At 45.5% G+C, this 20450-nt stretch overlaps 5 protein-coding genes across 5 annotated transcripts; 3 read left to right on the top strand and 2 right to left on the bottom strand.

Moving 5' to 3' along the window:
- Window positions 1-444: 444 nt before the first annotated feature.
- Window positions 445-3252, top strand: EAE98_005724 (uncharacterized protein; the record flags this gene model as incomplete). Its single annotated transcript, XM_038953346.1, has 8 exons — window positions 445-1623; window positions 1731-2171; window positions 2275-2370; window positions 2419-2552; window positions 2608-2624; window positions 2735-2837; window positions 2885-2921; window positions 2971-3252. The coding sequence occupies 8 exons, from the start codon at window positions 445-447 to the stop codon at window positions 3250-3252; spliced, it is 2289 nt and encodes a 762-aa protein (XP_038810447.1).
- Window positions 3253-5146: 1894 nt separating this feature from the next.
- On the top strand, window positions 5147-6166 carry EAE98_005723 (uncharacterized protein; the record flags this gene model as incomplete). Its single annotated transcript, XM_038953345.1, has 1 exon — window positions 5147-6166. One exon carries the CDS (start codon window positions 5147-5149, stop codon window positions 6164-6166), a length of 1020 nt encoding a protein of 339 aa, XP_038810446.1.
- A 1523-nt stretch (window positions 6167-7689) lies between these two features.
- On the bottom strand, window positions 7690-8597 carry EAE98_005722 (uncharacterized protein; the record flags this gene model as incomplete). The annotated part of the gene is made up of 3 exons (XM_038953344.1): window positions 7690-8022; window positions 8086-8431; window positions 8494-8597. The coding sequence occupies 3 exons, from the start codon at window positions 8595-8597 to the stop codon at window positions 7690-7692; spliced, it is 783 nt and encodes a 260-aa protein (XP_038810445.1).
- Window positions 8598-9025: 428 nt separating this feature from the next.
- On the top strand, window positions 9026-10385 carry EAE98_005721 (uncharacterized protein; the record flags this gene model as incomplete). The annotated part of the gene is made up of 2 exons (XM_038953343.1): window positions 9026-9277; window positions 9327-10385. 2 exons carry the CDS (start codon window positions 9026-9028, stop codon window positions 10383-10385), a joined length of 1311 nt encoding a protein of 436 aa, XP_038810444.1.
- A 1060-nt stretch (window positions 10386-11445) lies between these two features.
- EAE98_005720 (uncharacterized protein) lies at window positions 11446-19569 on the bottom strand (the record flags this gene model as incomplete). Its single annotated transcript, XM_038953342.1, has 5 exons — window positions 11446-15620; window positions 15680-18724; window positions 18779-18866; window positions 18916-19468; window positions 19523-19569. 5 exons carry the CDS (start codon window positions 19567-19569, stop codon window positions 11446-11448), a joined length of 7908 nt encoding a protein of 2635 aa, XP_038810443.1.
- Between the last annotated feature and the right edge of the window lie 881 nt (window positions 19570-20450).

Genomic DNA, 20450 nt, shown 5'->3' with positions numbered 1-20450 from the left:
CATCTATCTTCCTTCCTAACTCATTTCTTTTGCATATTCTTCGCCTCATGAGCTTTATCTAAGACCATACGCGGCTTTGGATCCCGTGTTCAACCTGTAGCCGTAAAGCTCGTGTCCGAGGCCTTGGTGGAAAGCGCGATCGAACCTATGGCGCTGTGGCAAGTAACGTTGTCCTTGGCCGTCAGATTTCGTGCCTAGATTCAATAGTCTCTTCTATGCGGTAACTTACTCATGAGTGAGATGAGAATTTTACGTGCTTGGTAGCTTGTTGCTTCATTTCATTTTACTTCTTAAGTCGGGACAGGTACACCTCTCGTTTTACGATATTCATCACCATCCATGTTTCTCTTTCTTTTCTCACTTTGATACCAAACAACACTCGTTAAAACAAAAATTCGTGATCCAAACTTTATTCTTTTAATCGGTCTTCTTTAAACTCTCAAGATGGTGCAATTGTACCACCTCGTTACCCATATTCTTCCTTTGAGCTTGTTCCTAGATGCAGCTCTTGGCCATCGGGCTCATCGCCGGAATTCCACTGACGCGGATCCCCCTCAATCAGAATCAGTTGCGGTTACCAATGCTCAGGCTATTATGACCTCGACAGTTCCTGCCGCACCCCTCGCTACGGTATCCATTGGAGAGGTAGCTGTCCTTGCCAATACTACTGTTGCTACCCCCCCTAAAGCAGAGGCGATTATTGCTACTGATGCAGTCGATACTGTCAGCAGTAAAGTTCTGGTCATTGCACGAGATTCAGTCTCCGCATACTCTGCTTGGAGTGGGCTTAATGATCGAGGAATCCCATATGAAACCTTGATCGTTCCTGCAGCTGGTACAGCACTACCAAGCTTGAACAGCTCAGAAACTCAAGGAAATTATGGACTCATTGTTGTTATGTCAGAACTGAGTTACTCCTACCCTGACGTGGGGTATCAAAGTGCACTTACAGCCGACCAATGGCAAGCAATCTACAACTATCAAAGCGCCTTTCGCGTTCGGCTGGTCAGGCTCGATTCTTACCCATCTGCTGCATTTGGTACAGAGGCATTAGGAGCTTGTTGTAACAACGGTGTTGAGCAGCTTGTTTCCATTTCCGACAACTCAGCCTTCCCTAAGGCGGGACTCAAGACCGGTGCCACCATGAGTACCAAGGGCATATACCACTATCCTACTAAAATCACAAACTCAACTTTGGCAAAGGAATTCTTACAACTAGGACCCTCTTCCGATGGCCAGTTCACCACCGCAAGTACAGCAGGAGTGATTAACAATATTAATGGTAGAGAACAAATGGTGTTTTACATTCCATTTGCCACAGATTGGGCTGTCACTTCTGTATGGTTGCAACATGCTTGGATCGACTGGGGCACAAGAAGTCTCTACACTGGATACAGAAGAGCACTATTTGGCACACAGATTGACGACATGTTCTTGGAGTCAGATATTTATTCACCTACCGGGACGACTTACCGCATTGGCACGGCCGATTTGGCTCAGCATATTACATTCATGGGTCAGATCAACTCTAAACTAAATGCTGGAAGTAATTGGTTCATTGAAGTTGGACATAATGGCAATGGAAATGTCGAATCAGCCAATGAAATCGCCGCAAGTGAAAGTGTATGTATTCCTGTCATCATGTGACTCTTACTTTATTCTCTCCACTTTTTGATCTCGTTTGCGTTCCAATTTCAGCCCGCTGAATGAAGACTAACTTTTGAATTCAGGTCTGTTCTCCTGGACCCATTGAGTATGGCGAACAAATCGATACACCATTGGAGTGGATCAAGCCTATTGGAACCGGAACCGATATCTGGCCCAAATCGTCGGTTCTCTATCCCAATTATACCACCGAATGCTTAAGCGACGATCCTTTGCTCGTGTGGTGGACCACCCCTTCCAATCTTAATGCCTATGCACACATTTCCCACACTTTCACACACGAGGATCAAAACAACGCGACTTACGCCGATGTATACAGAGAAATGACATGGAATCAAGCCTGGCTTACTGCCACCGGAATTGCCAATGCAGACAAGTTCAGTTCTAAAGGACTTATTCCACCAGCCATCACGGGGCTTCACAATGGTGATGCGCTTAAAGCCTGGGCTGACAGCGGTATCACTCACGCAGTTGGAGACAACACTCGAGCAGCTCTCTTGAATACTGTAAGTGTTGCTCCGTGCAATATTTTCGGCGAAACCCTCTGCCATTTGTTGCACAAACCTTCATTCACACAAGACCGCCTGAGCTTTGCTAATGTGAACACAGGATAATGAGCATTGGCCTTTATTCACAACAGTTGCGGCCAACGGCTATGCTGGTATCCAAGTAACCCCAAGATGGGCAACCAACATTTACTACAATGTAAGTTCGACTTGATCAAGTAGAGCGGCTAGATCTGACAAGAATTAGTGCGATTCGCCTGATTGTACCGTGTTGGAATGGATCAACACCAGTGCCGGATCCGGTGATATAAATACTCTCCTTGAGGTTGAGAAACAGACAAATGTCAGACATTTGTTGGGTCTTCATCATGATGCCTACATGTTAGTGCCACATTCCGCTTTTCTCTTGTGCATGTTTGCTAATCCTCTGAAACAGGTTCCATCAAGCCAATTGTAAGTCATGGCCCGTCCTTCTGTTCATTCTTCCTCTCCCCACAGTTCGCTTGATGTGGTATCCAAAAAGGCCACTATAATAAGCACTTACTAATTCATTGATGCTTTAGTGCGCTACACAGGAGCGGCAACATACACTATCAATGGAGTGACAGCACAACGTTCGCTGCTCATGGCATGGGTTGAGACAGTGACTCAGGAATTCGTCCGATTGTGAGTTTTGTTTCTGCGATGATTTCATCAGTACTGACCGGATATAGGGTGGATTGGCCTCTCATCACCCACAAGCATGACGATGTAAGTGCCGAAGCTCCTGTTAATCGTACATTTTCTAACCGGTCATCAGCTTGCTGCCATATTCGTCAATCGAATGACACGAGATTCTTGTGGAGCTAGCTTGTCGTATCAACTTGATACTGCTAGCTCATCAATCACGGGCTTCACGCTCTCCGCAAATGGCAACACCTGCTCAACACCGCTCCCGGTCACTGTCCCAGGTTCAGTCACCGATACCAAAGGGGCCACTGTCGAGCAAATTGGTAACGACCCTACAACATTGTGGGTCACTTTGTCTGGCGCACCTGTCAGCTTTACTCTCACCACACCAATTCCCATAACGAGCAGCTAAGCACGCCAGTCTCACTCAGCATAACGCAAGAATAATTATGGTCTGGTCCCAGGAGGGGGACTAGGAAGGAGCACTTACTGCCAGTATTTTTTGCTTTGTGTTGTCAATTTTCTCTTCTTATCAGTGGAACGCGTTGTTACGCTATCACAGTTCTTGGGTCAAAAAGTTTCGTGCTCTTCCTACATACTTAAAGTAGGATTATCACCGTTCAGATAATGAAACATTCTTTCTTAATGGGAAACTTAAAATTCCATCTATCATATATCATTTGTTCTACGTCTAATTTGCCTTTTCCTCATTATCCAAAGCATGAATGTGACCCTGCTACGATTCTTTTGAGTTATCTCCTGCTTGATCAGTGAGCCAAGATGTACATCACTTTGAACGATGTGTCAATAAATTCAAAATATCGATATCACCTCCCAGATTAGGTTTATTGAATACCCTTGAAATAATTTATGGGTCCGGAAGATTCGGATTACACAACATGTACTTCTGTACCATGCATGCCACAATCACACAATCACACCGTATCCGTACCGATCCCCCGCAAAAAAAAAAAGTCTCCTAGCTTACCGGAGCGCCTACCGCTTTTCTCTGCCGTCTCATTCGGATACTAATTTCTGGATACGAGCCGCCGCAGTTGTTTCATTAAATTTGGAATTTTTGAATGCGCATATACAACGATTCAGCGATCAGAGATTATTTTTTTAACAAACGCAGAAGAAACTGCAAGCTAGAAACGAGGCATTAGACCACCCGCTTAGACCTCGGAGATCTACCCAAGTTTATTTTTATTTTTACGACTATGCATGGATACATGTGGCCAAAAACTCGGATTTTGCTTGGCGGTACAGCGGCTCGAACTGCCTAGTACCCAGGGGCCAGAACGCTACATCACTAGCATTCCAGCTCTTCCAGGCTTCGATCGAAAAACGCACACTAACAGCGTCCCATATAATGTATCACAGCCCCTGGAATGCCGTATCCATTACCCATAATACCACTGGGCATCCGGGGCCAATGTGTCTAGAAGTCTTCGACTAATTTCGCACTGTTGTGATAGGCGTTCGATGCGATGAACACTTCAGGTTTCCATAATAGTGCCAAAGCTAAAAAATTCTACTTAACCTAATGGAATGTGATTTTAAATCGGGGTCCTAGTCGCTCGAAAATTGAAGGTTGAAACATATGCTCTTTGACCCTATCACCAAAACGGGACACCCCTTCCGTTTCTGGAAGGCTACCCTTAGCGAGCTTGCACGCTTGGCGCCGTGTGGTTGGGGGTCAATGTGCGCCAAGAGCCATCTATGCTATACCCTATGGATTAAGAAACCCGAGGTATACTGTACATGACATGAGAATCCTATTCTCATTTTTCATTATTGGAGCTTCGGGAGAGGGTGGGTAACTCCAAGCAAAAAAAAAAAACATTACACCACCGCAATCCGCAAATGGCAGTGTAAGTTTTCAGCTTGAAAATTCGGTGACAGCAAATGCATAGGCACTGTAAGCAGTTTTACGAGGCTATTTCGTTTTCGAACTGGAGGGGATTACTTTTCGCACTTGATCAGCAGCTTTGAGGAGGCTGTGCGTATTGAATGAGATGGCGTTTTTGGGGTTACCCAAGGATTCACAGGGGGATTTTACTATATAGGATCGCCTAAGAGAATCTCATCATGACACGCCATGCAACGAAAACGTCGCTATCGAAGTGCCGCAAAAAAAAACTTCTCGCTGCCAAGATAATCATCTGTTGTTCATTTTTATTCTTTTCCAGGGTCCCAAACAGAGATTTTTTCTCCGAGGCTCTCACTACATTATCAGGGATATTTGAAGCTGCCTTGAGTCCTTGACGGCTGTACTGTCGAATCGGATTACTGCCAGAAACGACATGTCCTCTGGAGGAGTATTCAAATCACCTCTCACGAGCGGCGAGATCGCCGTCAACACACCACTCATGGCTTCCAAAGAACAGAAACCTGTTAATCCACATAAGATTTTCACCAGGAAATGCAACATTATTCTTGGTTTAATATTCCTCTTTCTCCTGGCAATAGGCTTGGCTCTGGGCCTGACATTCGGTTTACGACATCACGATTCCTCGCCCTCAGAACCCACTCCTACTTCACCATCAAACCCGCTCCCTCCTACCAACGGCTCATTTTGGACCCCAAATCTCAACGCTTCCAATACGTGGAACATCGAGTTACTAGCGGCGCTCGATCCCGCCAACATCTATCCGAACACAACAATCTATGACATCGATCTCTTCCTTTCGGCCAATACCACCCCCTCGATAATCAGTACCTTACATTCGCGATCCCACAAAGTAATCTGTTATTTCTCGGCCGGCACCATCGAGAACTTCCGTCCCGACACGAGTCGCTTCCTTCCTTCCGACTATGGCAAAGTCCTTCCTGACTGGCCAAACGAGTATTGGGCTAACACTTCCTCACCAAATGTGCGCGCCATCATGCAATCACGCCTGGACATGGCGGTCAATCAATCATGCGATGCGGTTGATCCCGACAACGTCGATGGGTATTCCAATGACAACGGGCTCAAGCTAACAGAACAAGACTCTATTGATTACATGCAGTGGTTGTCGGCTGAGGCCCACACCCGGGGTTTGGGGATTGGTCTGAAGAATGCTGGCGAGATCATCGATCGTGTGGTGGACTATGTGCAGTTTGCTGTCAACGAGCAGTGCGTGCAGTACGAAGAATGTGACACATGGCAGACATTCATTGACAATGGTAAGCCCGTATTCAACATCGAATACCCCAAAGATGCACCCAAGGTTAGTTCAGCGGAAAAAACAAAAGTTTGTGATGGTTCTGGCATACAGGCAGATGGATTTTTCACCATCATCAAAAAGATGGAGCTGGATGATTGGGTAGAGGCCTGCTGAATGGCTCTTGGCGTTGCAAATATACAGGGAGGTGGATTTTAAGCGGAATGTAATACTTTAGCCTGAAAAGAATACGATGTGGCTGAAAGAAATCGTGTACCAATGAAGCTTCGCACATGCCTCTTCGTAGCTATTTTAATCCTTTGCATGCTTAAATTAAGCATGTCAACTAGAAAATTTAGTCGTTTTCAAACAGGTGGCAGAAATTGCATGGCATAAGGAAACATAGTGGAGTCAGAGCAAACACTCTAGACTGCCATGATATCCGAACAAATCTCGATCTTTGTTTGCATCATTCGAGCGTCTGTGAAAAAGGACATGGGAGAGTGAAAAAGTACATGGTACGATGAAAAGTACATGGGACTGTGTGGGGATCCCTGCGGAAATCCCCAAGTTATGACACATAGAAATTCGGACCGCAGACGACGACTGGGATTGGTGCGGCAGCTAACTCTATTTCACCATAAGCAAGCAATATACCAGAATCGCAGCATGTTCTCTTTTGAGCAGGTTCTTTGCCTGTAGGATTCCGACCCAAGTAACAGCTTCCACTTTGGACACAAATCCTCTTGCCTAATGTACATTGTACATCCGTAGACACAACATTAGGATGATGCTGTGCATAAGCCCTACAGCTCAAATGATACCTACCCTTTGCGGCTCTTCATTTATCTCCGCGGTAGTATCGACTCCTGATCAAGGAACGAACCTTCCTACTCTAGGTGAATATTGGTTGCACAATAAACAAGATTGGACGAAAGTGGATAAGTCTGGCATAAACGATGCAACTTTAATCTGACCAGCATGTCGGGCGTATTATTTTGGACCCTGTCGAGCTACGACGAAAAATACAAGGGGTCCTTACGATTGCGGGGTATCTAAGACATCCTGACATCGACAGGCGAGAAAGGGTGTTATGATTTACAGAATCGCTGCAGGTCGAATGCAACGACTCAGCTGGGTTCCTGATCTAGCCGTTCGACCTTGCTTTTGGGGGTGGCGAGATAAAACGGTAATTGTGAAATTTTCTTTCCCATGAATCTCGCTTCGCGGTATGGTCATCGATGATGCAAGTATTTTGTGGGAAACTTGGAAAGATGACTGAATCGGGTAGAAGGCCCGGTCGCAATTTTCTATACCCATTGTGCCATATTTCATGATTATCGCTGAAGAATCCGTGATGCTTATCCCTTTAGGATGATTGTTTCCATCCGTGCAGAGCCTTAGTCTCAGGGGTTGCCGTCTGATCGCGTATTCGGTGGAAAAATATCCTCCGGAATTAGCCACCAAAATGCCACATAAAACTCAGGATTCTGGTAGACACAAAAATTTGTAATAAATTTGCCAAGAGACTAAAACCCGTATTTTTGGTTTCATTATACTTTCTAATGCTTCCCAATGCTTCCGTCAAATCCGATATCAAAACATGACAATTAAACCCAAAAGTTGGTCACCAATGCAGTCCCCACGCTCCACCAAAAAAAAGTAGATAAAATGAGATTTCTGTTCTAGATCCTGATTCCTTAGGTACTAACAGCCCGGATGAAATTTTCCCAATGCTCCCCCAAGCCAGTATAGAGTTCTGTTGCCTGACTAGTGATATACAATGTCCCCACAATCGACCTCAGCTTTAGAGTCTCAGATGCAACGTCGGAATGTGTGGACATCAAAGATTCCGGTACAGAGTGCATCAAGCACGCCAAACGTCCTGGGTCCATTTTAAGATCCGTGAGGGCTTTCTCGCAAGCATTCTCCCGATACGTCTGGTGAGTTGCTTCAAACACCACATTGATATCTGGTAAACATTGTCCGGACATTAGTTTCTTGTGAGGGACGGTTCCTGGATTGTGAATGACCTATTCGGGAACGATCAGTCAGTATTAGTACTAGCACTAAAGTATATTGGGAAATGCACGCACAAGAGGCTCTGCTCCTAGACCAGAACTGCCTTTTACAGCAGCGTTAATGTTTGCTAGAAATGTTTCGTTTGAGGCGGACCATTGCTTCGGCGTTTCATCGAAAAATATGCCTCGAACGCCGAGCCCATCATCTTCGAGCCTCCAAGCGGCGTAAGTTTTGACATCTTCTAGAATGTCGGGATATTGCCTGGTTGCATATGCAGTAGAGACATAGCCGACAACCGTAACATTAGGATATGAGTTTAATTGTTGGATTTCTCTTCGGTAGTTACTATCGAGTGATTGTCCAGGGCCATTGTGAGGATTGACCACGATGATGAATTCAAGACCCGGATACGTAGAAATGCTGTTGTTCAGTCAGCCCCAGGATCAATAGTTCCAAACATGCCATCGCTCTCCCCGACTTGCCTTTGAATTAACCGTCCCCATGCACCAGGGGAAGGGTAAATGTAGAGGGGGACGAGAACCTTCGATTTGGTAGGTACCACTGAGGTCTTCTTCTTGAAGAACATCGTCAATTAGGTATGCGATGATGAAATAAATTTACAGGATTAGGCTGCTGCAACCTAACTTCCCTTTCAAGATATTCTGTAGATGTCGCAAAAAGTCCCTAAACAAGGAAGGCAGCCTCAAGCCTCTATATCGAAAGCTTTGTAGCGGCTGACTCGGACGAGGGACTTGCTTTTGAAATTGCACTTCAGCAGTCTTGAAACAACCAGTGTGGCCCAATATGGCACGCAATGTAATCCCGCAAGGTCTTGGTAGTAGTGCGCAGCTGCAATATACAGGCGAGTATTGTGTTGTAACTATAATTATGTACGAGCGTTAGCTGAGCGGTCCAGGCCAGTGGAAAAAGGTATAATATGAAGACGTCTTGAGCCTTGAAACCGACGCATTCAAATACATCGTACCTAACTTCTGCAGGGATTCTACCGATAATATGCCTGGCTCAACAAATTCTTCCACAAATTCGGGTGCTTCCACTCCTGAACTACTCTCTTTTGATAATGAAGACAGTGCTCTCAGCACTCCTTTAACAGAAAAATCCTTATTATTCGACGTCAACGATATCGATTTTGCAGTTAGAAATGCAGTTAGAGATGCAGTTAACGATCAATGGATATTGGTCGTCGGTGGTTTAGGGTTCATTGGTAGTCACACAGTCTGGGAACTAGCCAAAGCTGGATACAATGTAATGATATCACCCACAATTTTTTTGGGTTTCGCTAACAACTTTTTAGGTGGCTATCATCGACAATCTCAGCAATTCGTTTTTAACTGTCTTCGAAAAACTTCAGTTGATGGTCGATCAACATTACAGTGCTCAGCGCAAAAATGGACACCGACCACTACTCAAATTTCACGATGCGGACTTCAGGGACATGAACAAAATGACAACGATACTGGAACAATATGACTATCCAGGCGTAATGAGCTTCGATTCGAGTTCGGTCACTCTTTGCAATGGTCAAAGATCAAGTATCTCCGGCGTCATTCACTTCGCCGCATACAAGGCCGTCGAAGAAAGTATACAACAACCCCTCAAATATTATTCAAACAATGTTGGCGGCCTGGTCGATTTCTGCGCTCTGCTGGAGCAATTTGGGATCAAGAAAATGGTGTTCAGTTCTTCCGCAACGGTTTATGGGACAGTTGCGGATTCTGGGGTGCCACTTCGCGAAGAATACGTGGTGGGGTCAGGATGCTCGGGTCTCACAAACCCCTACGGACGCACGAAATGGATGTGCGAAGCAATCCTGAGCGATCTCGCCAATTCCGATCCCGATTGGGAGATCACTGCACTGCGTTACTTCAACCCGATCGGATGCGATGAATCAGGCTTGCTGGGCGAAGACCCTCGGGCTGCCGCGACGAATTTGATGCCTGTTGTCTTACGGGTGCTCACGGGGGCTCTGCCTGCGCTGAACGTGTATGGTAGTGATTATGACACTCACGATGGTACAGCCGTGAGAGATTATATCCACGTTACCGATCTTGCGCGTGGTCATTTGGCAGCTATCAGCAATCGACCAAGTGGTGGCTTCAAGGTCTATAACCTTGGTACTGGTCAAGGATACTCGGTCCTGGATGTGGTGAACGCAATGGAGAAGGCCACTCAGACAAAGATCCCTACCAATATCGTTGGTAGGAGAGGAGGAGACGTTGGCAAGTGTGTAGCACTAGCGAACAAAGCAGAGGAAGAGTTAATGTGGAAGACGGAGAAAAGTTTAGATGATTGCTGTAATGACCTGTGGCGATTCTTAGAAGGAACCTCAACCACCAAAGGACAAGTGTGTTGATGAGTTTGTGTCGGCGACTTTAGCGATTTTTCTTTACGGATTTCTTGGGGCAAACTTTAATTGCGGAAAATGTATCTAGTATTCTCTTAAATAAAACGTGTCGTGGGCTTATTATATATAATATAAACGGGATTTGATCAAACTCAGCGTCGCTGTGGTGTATCTGAGATAAGGTTGCTTACATAACCTGAACCACGTGCCCCTCGACCGTCCATCAGAAGGAGTATCGATTCTTATATTGCATGTGTGTTGCACGCAGAGCCTGAAATAAGGGAGACAGCTTGTTGGAAAGCGCTCTCGAGGGCGTGAGGGTGCGTTCCGCGTATCCCCTCTTCCTTTCTTGTGAGTATGTAGTTTTCGATTATATATGGTTTTCGATTGTATTGTGGACTGTGCCTTCAAACTCTTTCACTACCTACACATAGTAGTTTCAGGCAAAACAAGTAAAAATCGATTTATTGCAGGATAGAGTTACTTTCAAAACGAAACAATATTCTGCCTTCTCTTCTAGAGACTGAAGGCATGTTAAAATGTCTAGAGTATTGCAAAGTTCGAGAATGTAAGTCTGAAATCTAGGAACACTACTAGGTATATACCTTCTCCTTTTCAAATGAGAGGTATGATGCTCAATTTACACTGCAAAGAATGCGCACCTGATCCTCATTCTTTAGCAAAACTACGCCGAAAAAGCCACCTACGGCTCCAGTCTCACGCGTGTTCATTCTCACCACGGCATTCAGGTAACGTTGCGAAGCTACACGTGAGGATTGTTACATATAAGACAGCGGAGCAGAATAGCATCAAAGTAACGTATATTGAGTAATGTTACAGAGAAATGCCAGAAATGGCTCGTGAGTAAACTATCTACATGATTGGCGGGTATCATCCTTTCTTACGCCATATGCAATATGCACCGTCCCGACCTGTATCCTCCGCTTTTATTCTCCCTTTGATGCAAATCCAACAGAGGCAACCCAAAATGCACAAATTATAGTATACAAATTCATCAAACATACTTAATATACAATGACCATTCAATAACATTCCGTTTTATTGTTGTTTAGCCTAACAACCAGTGTTTAGGACTTTGCGGAGTGCTTCTCTCATTTGTCCACAATTCGGTGCTTTCGATTTTCTTCTCGAGTTCCTGTTTGCTCCTGCGGATCAAGGGTGGATTATATTGTTTGGAGAACATGGGGAGCTCAAATTCATTGCGTGTTATGGATGGAATCCACATGGCTCCCATAGAGACCTGTGCTATAGGTGATGGCTTAGGCATCCAAGTCTTCGCATTGATGAGTACGGGGGGTGGGACTAAGTTGGCTGAGGTCTCAGGAGCACTTGGGGTCAACACTGACTTCGAACTTGAGGTGTCAGACCAGCAGGAGGTATGAAGCCAGTCAATTTCACTTTTGGAAACGAAGCTCGATGTGAATAGCTGTGATGACTCGAGCCTTGCCATGTGTGCATGGAAGGAGGTTGTCAACTTCTGAGGATGCGAGTCATTGCTCTTAGCAAAGATATCTGGACGAGCAATGGCAGCCACTGGAGTTACTTTCCATGTACCGGTGGATGCTTCCATTGCAATCTGTGGGGATGCGCTCCACAACTTTTCGGCTCGCGATAGAGGCTCATCTAGGTCAAGTAGCTCTTCAGAAGTTGTAGAATCTAATTCGAGCATATCCATTATCTCAAGCTCAAGTAGGTCTGATCCTGCATCGATCAGGGACTCGTCTGCAACAGAGATATCAACCAAGTCCTCTTCTGTCATAAATACATCTGCAGCAAGTAGCTCGGCAATCTCCTCTTCGGTAAGAGTTTCTACATCAGTCATCAACTCCTCGAATGTAGGCTCTCTAGGGAGTGGTGTATCATCGTCAACTATTGCTTTTGCAACAAATTCTTCGATCATGGGCTCCATAGAAGATACACGAAGCCAATCAATCTCTGGTTGTGACTTATCCTTAGGCATGAAAAGCTCCGAGGACTCTAGCTGTGGGAGAATGGATGAATGAGTAGCAGATATTCTCTTGGTAGGTTCATACATTAAACTTGAAAACAAGTCCGGAGTGGATGACCCATTGGCAGTCCACATCGTGGAGATGTTCTGCGCGACGACGGGTGAAGTGATAGATGTACGTAGCCAGTGAATCTCAGGCTCACTCTTTTCCGACACTGTATAAAGTTCTGTAGATTCCAGAGATGGGAGAAGTGAAGAACGAGCACTTGAAGGTCTTTGGATACGATCGTGCTTCAAGTTTGCAAACATGTTCGGAATATACTCGACGGTTCTTGTCGATAATTCCCACATCAAAGCATCGCTCTGGTCAATAATCTCAACGACAGGCTTCTGGAATAGAAGATTGCGGGTGACCTTAGGCTTGCTCGAAGAATGTAGCCAACTTCTTGAAATGAGGGAAGCTGGGGATGGTTGCCAAAGCTCATAAGATTCCAACGTAGACAATTCAAGATCCTTTTGCGCAATAAGTCTTCGAGAATGGTCGAGTGTTAACATCTCAAATTGTGGCTGAGTATCGCAAACAGACTTTGATGGTTCTGTCCATAGACCACTGTCTACGACTGACGTCATGCTTGTCGATTTGGGGACCCAGAGACTAAACTCAGAAATTGGATGAGAACTTGTGATGGTGCAATGTCCGATGCAAGAAGGGTGAATATCCATTGTAGATGAAATGAGAACATCAGCGAAGAAGACTGGGTGAAGAAGAGCAGAATCGAATCTCGGATCTTGAACATATTCCAAGGCCGTATTATAAACATCGCTGGCACTCAACACCATGGATTCTGTGAAGAATTCTGGGTGAGGAGGTGAAACATCATAGCTAGGAAGAACACTTTCAGTCATTACCACAGTATCTCTCTGAAGCTCAACAACATCAGACCTCTCTAATTCCTTCGGAATTCCCGCAGCAATAGCCTCTTTCAGCGCGTCTTTCCACATAAAAGCAAACACCGTTGGACGTTGCACACGTGTCGTATCGGTGTGCACAATTTTTCCCAATGCGCGATCCCAATCATCAACGCTCGCTGTGAGACATAGAAGTTTTGTGTGTCCAACAGCAGCAGGATGAATATTGTCCACATCTGAGACGAGAGTTTCGGTGAAGAAAACAGGGTGGAGGATTGCGGGATTATAGATAGCGGAATAGGTTGGCCCGGTGGTATTTTCTGCAATGGGTTCTATGAGGTCCAATTCTAAGAGATTCAGAGATATCTGGGGCTCTTCGATAGTCGGTGGTGTTCCGAGAGTTATAGCCTCGTTTAGAGAAAGATCCCATTCGGCAGATGCTGTCTTAGATCTGGGTAATCCTGCGATGATAGCTTCGTTCAACGCATCGTCCCAGTTGGCACGGAAGGCAACGGTAGATCTGTATTGATGTCTAATAGCTCTGTGAGCTGGCTTGGCTGGTTTCATCGGCACCACAGATCTACGGAATTTCGACAATTGGGGCTTTTCTGAGTTGGGAGGAATTCGTGCCTCGAATATATCTCTGGAAGACAAAACCTTTGACTGCCTGAGTGGTGTTGAAGGCAAAGCTTTTGGGGGAGATCTTGGAGTTGGTTTCAGAGAAGCCTGACGAACAGGTAGCTTCGATTGATACTTGCTTGGGTCAGCAGGAGGTGGCGGTGGTGGAATGACTTCTTCCTTCTTCTTTGCTGAAAGGGTTCTTCGCATGGAAACGGAACCCAATGAAACGGAAGCGAAGGAGAACAATGACGATGCTTTAGTACTCGTTGAAGCGATAGATGACGCATCTGAAATATCAGGTGAAGATCTTCCAGAACTTGTCTCGGATGCTATCGACGGACTAACTGGTCGAATAGAAGATTCCGAAATCCAATCATGATCACGCTTCAGGTGCAATAAGCATGGTTGACGCCAAAGCTTATTGGATACCAAGTTTGAAAGGGTTCCCGGTACACTTCTTACTTTGGATGTCAAAACCAATGCGGCTGGCTCCAGCTCGGTCGTGCGATAATTGGTACGAGATGATCTTGACTGAAATAGACCTTCGATGATCTCACCAGCAACGACCGGAGTTGGAGTCCACATAAAAGAGCGACTAGCGGCAACTGTCAATGAAGCTGGTTTAATCGCACTTGTTAAAATCCAGTTCTTGCTTGTGCGTGGCACAAATTCTTCGATTGACCACAACTTATCGGAAGAAAGTACCGAAAGTGTGGATGAGTTTACCCGCTGGACCTTCTTGATATCAAGTGCAGCCGGTGTTTGCGTGGTTATGCGGAAATCTTGACGCTTGGATTCGATAGAGAATAGACCATAACTTGGAACTTCAAAAGAAACCGCTGGAGGAGTCCACATGAGACTTCTAACAGTGATAGGTGGCGATTGAGTTTCAAAGCAAAGTTCCATATCTGACTCTAGCTCCTCAGAAACATCACTGTCCTCCTCATTCCAAAGGCTGTGGGTCGAAATTTCAGGTACTGAAAGCGACGGTTGAGATTTCGTTCGAATAGTGTCTTGCGATGATGGGATATAAGATTGCCAGACATCCGAAGTTGGTTGAGGCAAACCATACTCGAACCCCTTGGTGCTCGGTGACGGAGCATGATCCCAAAGTAGCGAGTCTTCAACTAGAGACCTGGAAGAATCACCCGAAAATTCGAACAATTCTTGGGAGCTCTGTTCATCCAACACGACGAGTGGTGATGCCACGTTAGAAATAACCATATCCTCGGAGTTCATGATATCTTCCTGAGAAAATATGATGGTCGAGTTTCTAGCCTCATTATAGTCTCCATAAAATTCGTTATTGAACTCCTCATAATCTTCATTTTCCGAGCTGAAATCAGTCTCTGAACTCGTCTCATAGTCATCATAATCTTCAATGATATTCTGGGGAGACTTTGGTGGTGGCAATAAGCTATCTTTTGAAGGAAGATCGGTAGTCTTGAGCATGCTTGCAATTTCCCATAAAGTGGTCTCGTCGAAATCGTCATCGCTTTCAGTTTCCATCTCGGAGTCAAACTCCTCTTCCTCGTCGTAATCGAAAAATGATGTAGATGAATATTCCAGTCCATCAGATTCCAATTGATGAGACCTCGAGTCGAGCATCGCGTTCAATGGTGGTCCAGCCTGAAACGATGAATTGTAAGTTTGCTGTGGTATAGCTGTGTCAGATCGCTCGCCCCATGGAAATTGAAATATTCCCAGCGTCTCGCGTTTGTTAGGGAGAGGCTCGGGATTTTCGACTATTTATTGTTAGCTACTTGTTCCTATCTTTAGTAACAGAATATCAATAATCACATACCAATGTCTGCCAAAAGCGTCATACGCCTGGATCTTCTAGGGGGTCTTTGGGTCACCGGGCGAGCCTTAACAGTAACTGCTTGGACTGATGTTGATCCCCACAGCGCTTGTGCTAAGACACTGCTGGGTTGCATGTTCAAAGATGATTTCGACCATAAATTACTGCTACTGAGTACCATTGCAACATCGCATGTCCGCTGCGCGGGACGTAAATACTTTGCTGGAAGCTCAGGAGATTGACTGGGTTCCATGGAGGCCTTGTCATGAACAGGGCTCCAGAGTGACGAGGTATTTAATCTAGGTGAGTGCACTACTGGCTGCCACAACAAATTTGGGTGATATGGCGAAGCAACTAGCGGTCCATCATCCATCGTTTCTTCCTCGCTTTCACATTCACTTTCCGACTCCGACTCCGTCTCTGGCTCGGTCTCGAGTGGAGCAGGGCTTCCCATTGGTGCTTTGGACACCGACAAGAAATTTATACTGCTACTTCGCGAATGAGAGATCGCTGGCGCATTCTCCATGTAAGACATCTGGGCATTAGCCAAGCGCTGCTGCCAGTCACCCAAACTAGGATTCTCTTGGACCTGAGAAGACATGATATCATCCTCTGCGGACGTCCCAGCCATGTTCTCTCTCATTCGTTGACGTATAATCCGAGATGAAGTGCGGCGTAATCCCAACGATAATCTCTTTGGATCGGTTATCTCCATGGTCGATCTTCTAAGTTCGGGGGACTCTTGAAATTCTGGTGTAGCAAGAGAACCAATTGAGGAATCAGAGTAAGGACTGAAATTCTGATGCATCTGTTGCCAATCATTTTCTTGCTCGCCCATTTCCCTCTCGAGATTTTCAAGTAATCGTAACCTCTCCATACCCTCATCGTAGCCCAGGTCCTCGAGCTCTTCTGTAGCTGGCATACGACGTAGAATCGATCCCAGTGATGGACGTCTTGGTTCTTCAATGCGATTCAATTGATCTTGAATCTCTTGAAGTGCCCTTCCTGGTGAGTCTAATAGTGGAGATGCTTCTGCGTTACGAATGAGAATTGGAGATGCTCTTCCACGTGGTGGCTCCAACTGTAATGCAGTGGGAGGTGAAATTTTCCGGGATCCATGCTTCGATCTTCGATCAGAAAATGCAGGCAGTTCGTCGCCGATACGTCGATGCCATGTTGGGAGAGTGTGTGTTGCATCAATTGGTAAGCCATTGATATCGAAAATGAAAGATTCCCTGTCACCCGCCGCTGATTCGGCCATAGATCTTCGATGTTCAGCAGAATCCATCATGACAACCATGACCTCTCCTTCATTTTCATCGTCCTCTACTGGAATTTCCGACATTCTTTCCAACCTCTCAACATCAGGTGTAAACCTTTGACTTCTCAGTGGCGAATATGCAGAATACGAAGAATTTCTATATGTGTCAGATGCAATCGATGGACTAGTCTCGCTCAAATAATCTCCATCCAAAGGAGTCGACGCTTGGGCGTTCTCATTATGCGAGCTACTTGGGATCGTCTCGCTCTTCGACTTGAGAATGCTTGCGTCGCTATAGATCCGACTTGGCACCAACGTCTTTGACGGACTTCCTACTGCATTTGAACGATGCGTTTCGCGATTGAGATTTGCTTCTGTCGAATCTTGTTGTGTTGGATAAACTTGCGGACTAACTGCTGCGATGATTGTCGTCCGTTTTGAAATGGGGTTATATTGAAAGTCTGTCTCATCCTCAATAGCTGACTGACTAGCCATACTGGGAAGATCTGGAACGGACGACCGGCGATTGTTGAGCAAGCTGACTTCTGGCGGAGCTGGAAATAAGAACTCTATCTTCTCGTTAAGTGTCATACTTTTGGTATCATTAGGTAGAATTTTCTTTAGTTCGGCAGCAGTATACACTGGATGTGGCTTTGGTGGAAGTGGGGGCAGCTCTGGTGCATCATCTGGAATAGCGAACAAAGATTTCCGGCTAAAGATTGAAGAGCCTGATTTGGTACGCCTGTGGCCTGGCAGTGGCTCATTCCCAAACATACCTGTATTCTTGTGCCTGGGAATAGGTCTCGCTCTGTCAATTACAGACTCCCGTGGTCGAAATGTCGAAGTATAAGGAGTCAAGGGCGAAAGTTCCTGCAAGGACTTTTGTTTGGAATGGCCAGGGGTTCTACTGATGATAGACTGTACTATTGTAGGATTATCATAGATGATGTCATTCATTAACATAACTGTTTCTGGTTGAGGGACAGCATTCTGTCGGGGTGGCATTGAATTCTGAGCTCTAGGCATAGATGGTAATCCGACGATAGGTCTATAAGTCTGCTTCTCTTCCAGGGTTTCTAAACTATTAATTCCTCGTGGTGACCGACGTCGCACTTCCTGTGCAGGAGAAAGTAATGCAGAAGTAGAAAGTCCAGAATCCGCCGTCCACTCTTTGGATTGATATGGTGGTCCTTTCCTTGCAGATTCATTGGCTTTGTTTAACATTTCTTCTGGCGACATTCTTGGTCGTAGGGGAACTGCTCTTGGAGTATTGAATGGAGACTTTTTGCTGGCCATTTCTCTTCGCTCGCGATCGTTCATTATAGCAGTCTTAAGATCGATCGTGGCTATCTTGGCAAAAGGCGTATTAGGATCCGATTCATCACTGACTATAGGCCTCGAGATAGCCAGACCTCGAACGGATACTTTCGGGCGTGCAGAGGAGGCTGAATTGGATGCTGCTTGGCCCGAAGCCAGTGATGATGCAGCGAAAATGGCGGGAAATACACCACCTGGAACTTGTGCTGCCCCTGAATCTCCATCGTCGTCGAGTTTCGTGAAGCCCCGTACATCTCTCTGAGGTGGCGTTGAGGAAGGATTGACTACAAAAAGTTGATTTTTAGTGCCAGTGCGACTAATTATTGGGGATCCTTCAGCGCCTATACCGTTCTGGAATATGCCTCGAGATGATGCCATCGGGCTTGTAGAGAATGGAGATTTTGCACCGGCGGTTACAGAATCCTCTTGCTTCGGCGACAACAATGCCACCGGAAATATAGTAACTATGCCTATAAGATATTGATATTAGTACATCACGACAACCATAGATGATCAGCACCCACCAACGAGCACAAGGAGGCCATTTGCTGGTACGACAGTTCGTACGATTAGGATAATGCTAGGTATACCAAGAATCATGGGTACACTGGTCTAAACTTCCTGTCAGTAACGGCGTTGGAAAAACATTTTAAGCACATACTACTGTCCAAACCGCAAAGCCTGCGATGACTAGCAATAGAGCTCGACTCTGTACTTTTCGGTCTTCACGTCGATCCCCAAACATTCCCAAAGAGCCGGCCTGGACGAGCAAAGCTCCAACAATAACAAGGTCCATAACTAGAACTACAATTGCCACCGGTATTATCGAAGTTTCGGCGACACATGTAGGTGAAAACTGAGGGCGAGTAATTCCGACCAAAACGCCTCCCACAATCAATCGGACAACCAATAGTCCTTGCAAAATAGCTCGAATGACGGTGATCTTCGTTCCATGCCCAATCGACCACAACAAAAACTGTTCGATTGCCACCCTTGCCAACTGATCGAAGCCCGTTGTAAATATTAACCCAACCTGACAAATTCCGGCACCCGTCGTCGGCATTAAGAGCTCTAGAAAACCAATCTGTGCCCATAGAACAGAAAACAACAAGAACAGAACGAGGACCAGCCTCCGGCCGTCCTTGAAGATATTTGAACCATGACCCCTAGCATATATAAGTAAAGCGCCTGTCGCTGCCTGCAGAAGAATACCACTTTAGTGATTGTTAGTGAAAATGACCAAAGAGATTTGAGGTTGATAGACTAACAATGAGAAAGCAGCAGACAGCGTCTGAATAGCATCTGGTATAGCCATTACGACACAGCGACAAAAGAAATTATTAAAATGTAAAAACCCCAATCTATGGGTGTAAAGTTAAGAATAGAAAATCATGAGTGAACATTATGTTCCTTGCTATCAACGCGAGCTCATGTTCGGCGCCGGCGTCGTCAACAACAGCAATTGTTAATATGGAAGATGTTTAAGGTTGATGAAAAGTAGATGAGACTAGAATACAAGACTGGTGCATACTAAGGCTGCCATGTCTCTAGCAGTATCGTGAGATTGAAGAAAACACCGAATGAGTGGGTTCCTAAACGACGATCAGGGCACCAAAATCTACTCAATTTGGAATGACGGTCCCGACTTGGACAAGTGTTGAAGGCAACTGTAACGCAAGCTCTAACAATGACAGGTACCGGCATTGAGAGAAATGAATATTCTTCCAAAGGCTAAAACTAAAATAACAATAGTCATTGGACAAGTGCACATCGTGATAGGGTTGGTGTTGTTCTGTGCGTCGATCTTACTAGGAGGCACGGTTTCGAATGAAACTTACTAAGTCTCAAAGCCACATGGCCACGACCTTCCTCTGGGGTTCCACGACTTTATCTTCGACGAAACTGCCAGAGAAGAATCAAGTATTGAAGTGATTCGATGCTTATCGAGTTCCAAAAAAGTAAAAATGGAATAGAAGGATGAATTAGACGAATGGAAATAATAACGTTGTTATAAGGCGAATATGTCTAACCTTTTCGTAACTCACTTATTCGGTGATCTAAACCACTCCAAGAGCTTCAATAATAGATCACCGCAATCATTGCATATGAACTCGAGGCAGTGACAGTGTGGGGAATATTCGATAACAAACAAGTAGCTTTGCTTCGCCCATACTCAATTTTCATGTTTGCCCGGTG

Source organism: Botrytis deweyae (assembly GCF_014898535.1).
Source record: "Botrytis deweyae strain B1 chromosome Unknown BDEW_011, whole genome shotgun sequence".
Classification (NCBI taxonomy): Eukaryota; Fungi; Ascomycota; class Leotiomycetes; order Helotiales; family Sclerotiniaceae; genus Botrytis; species Botrytis deweyae.
Note: the sequence above shows the minus strand (reverse complement) of the source record. Positions and strands in the feature narration are given on the sequence as shown.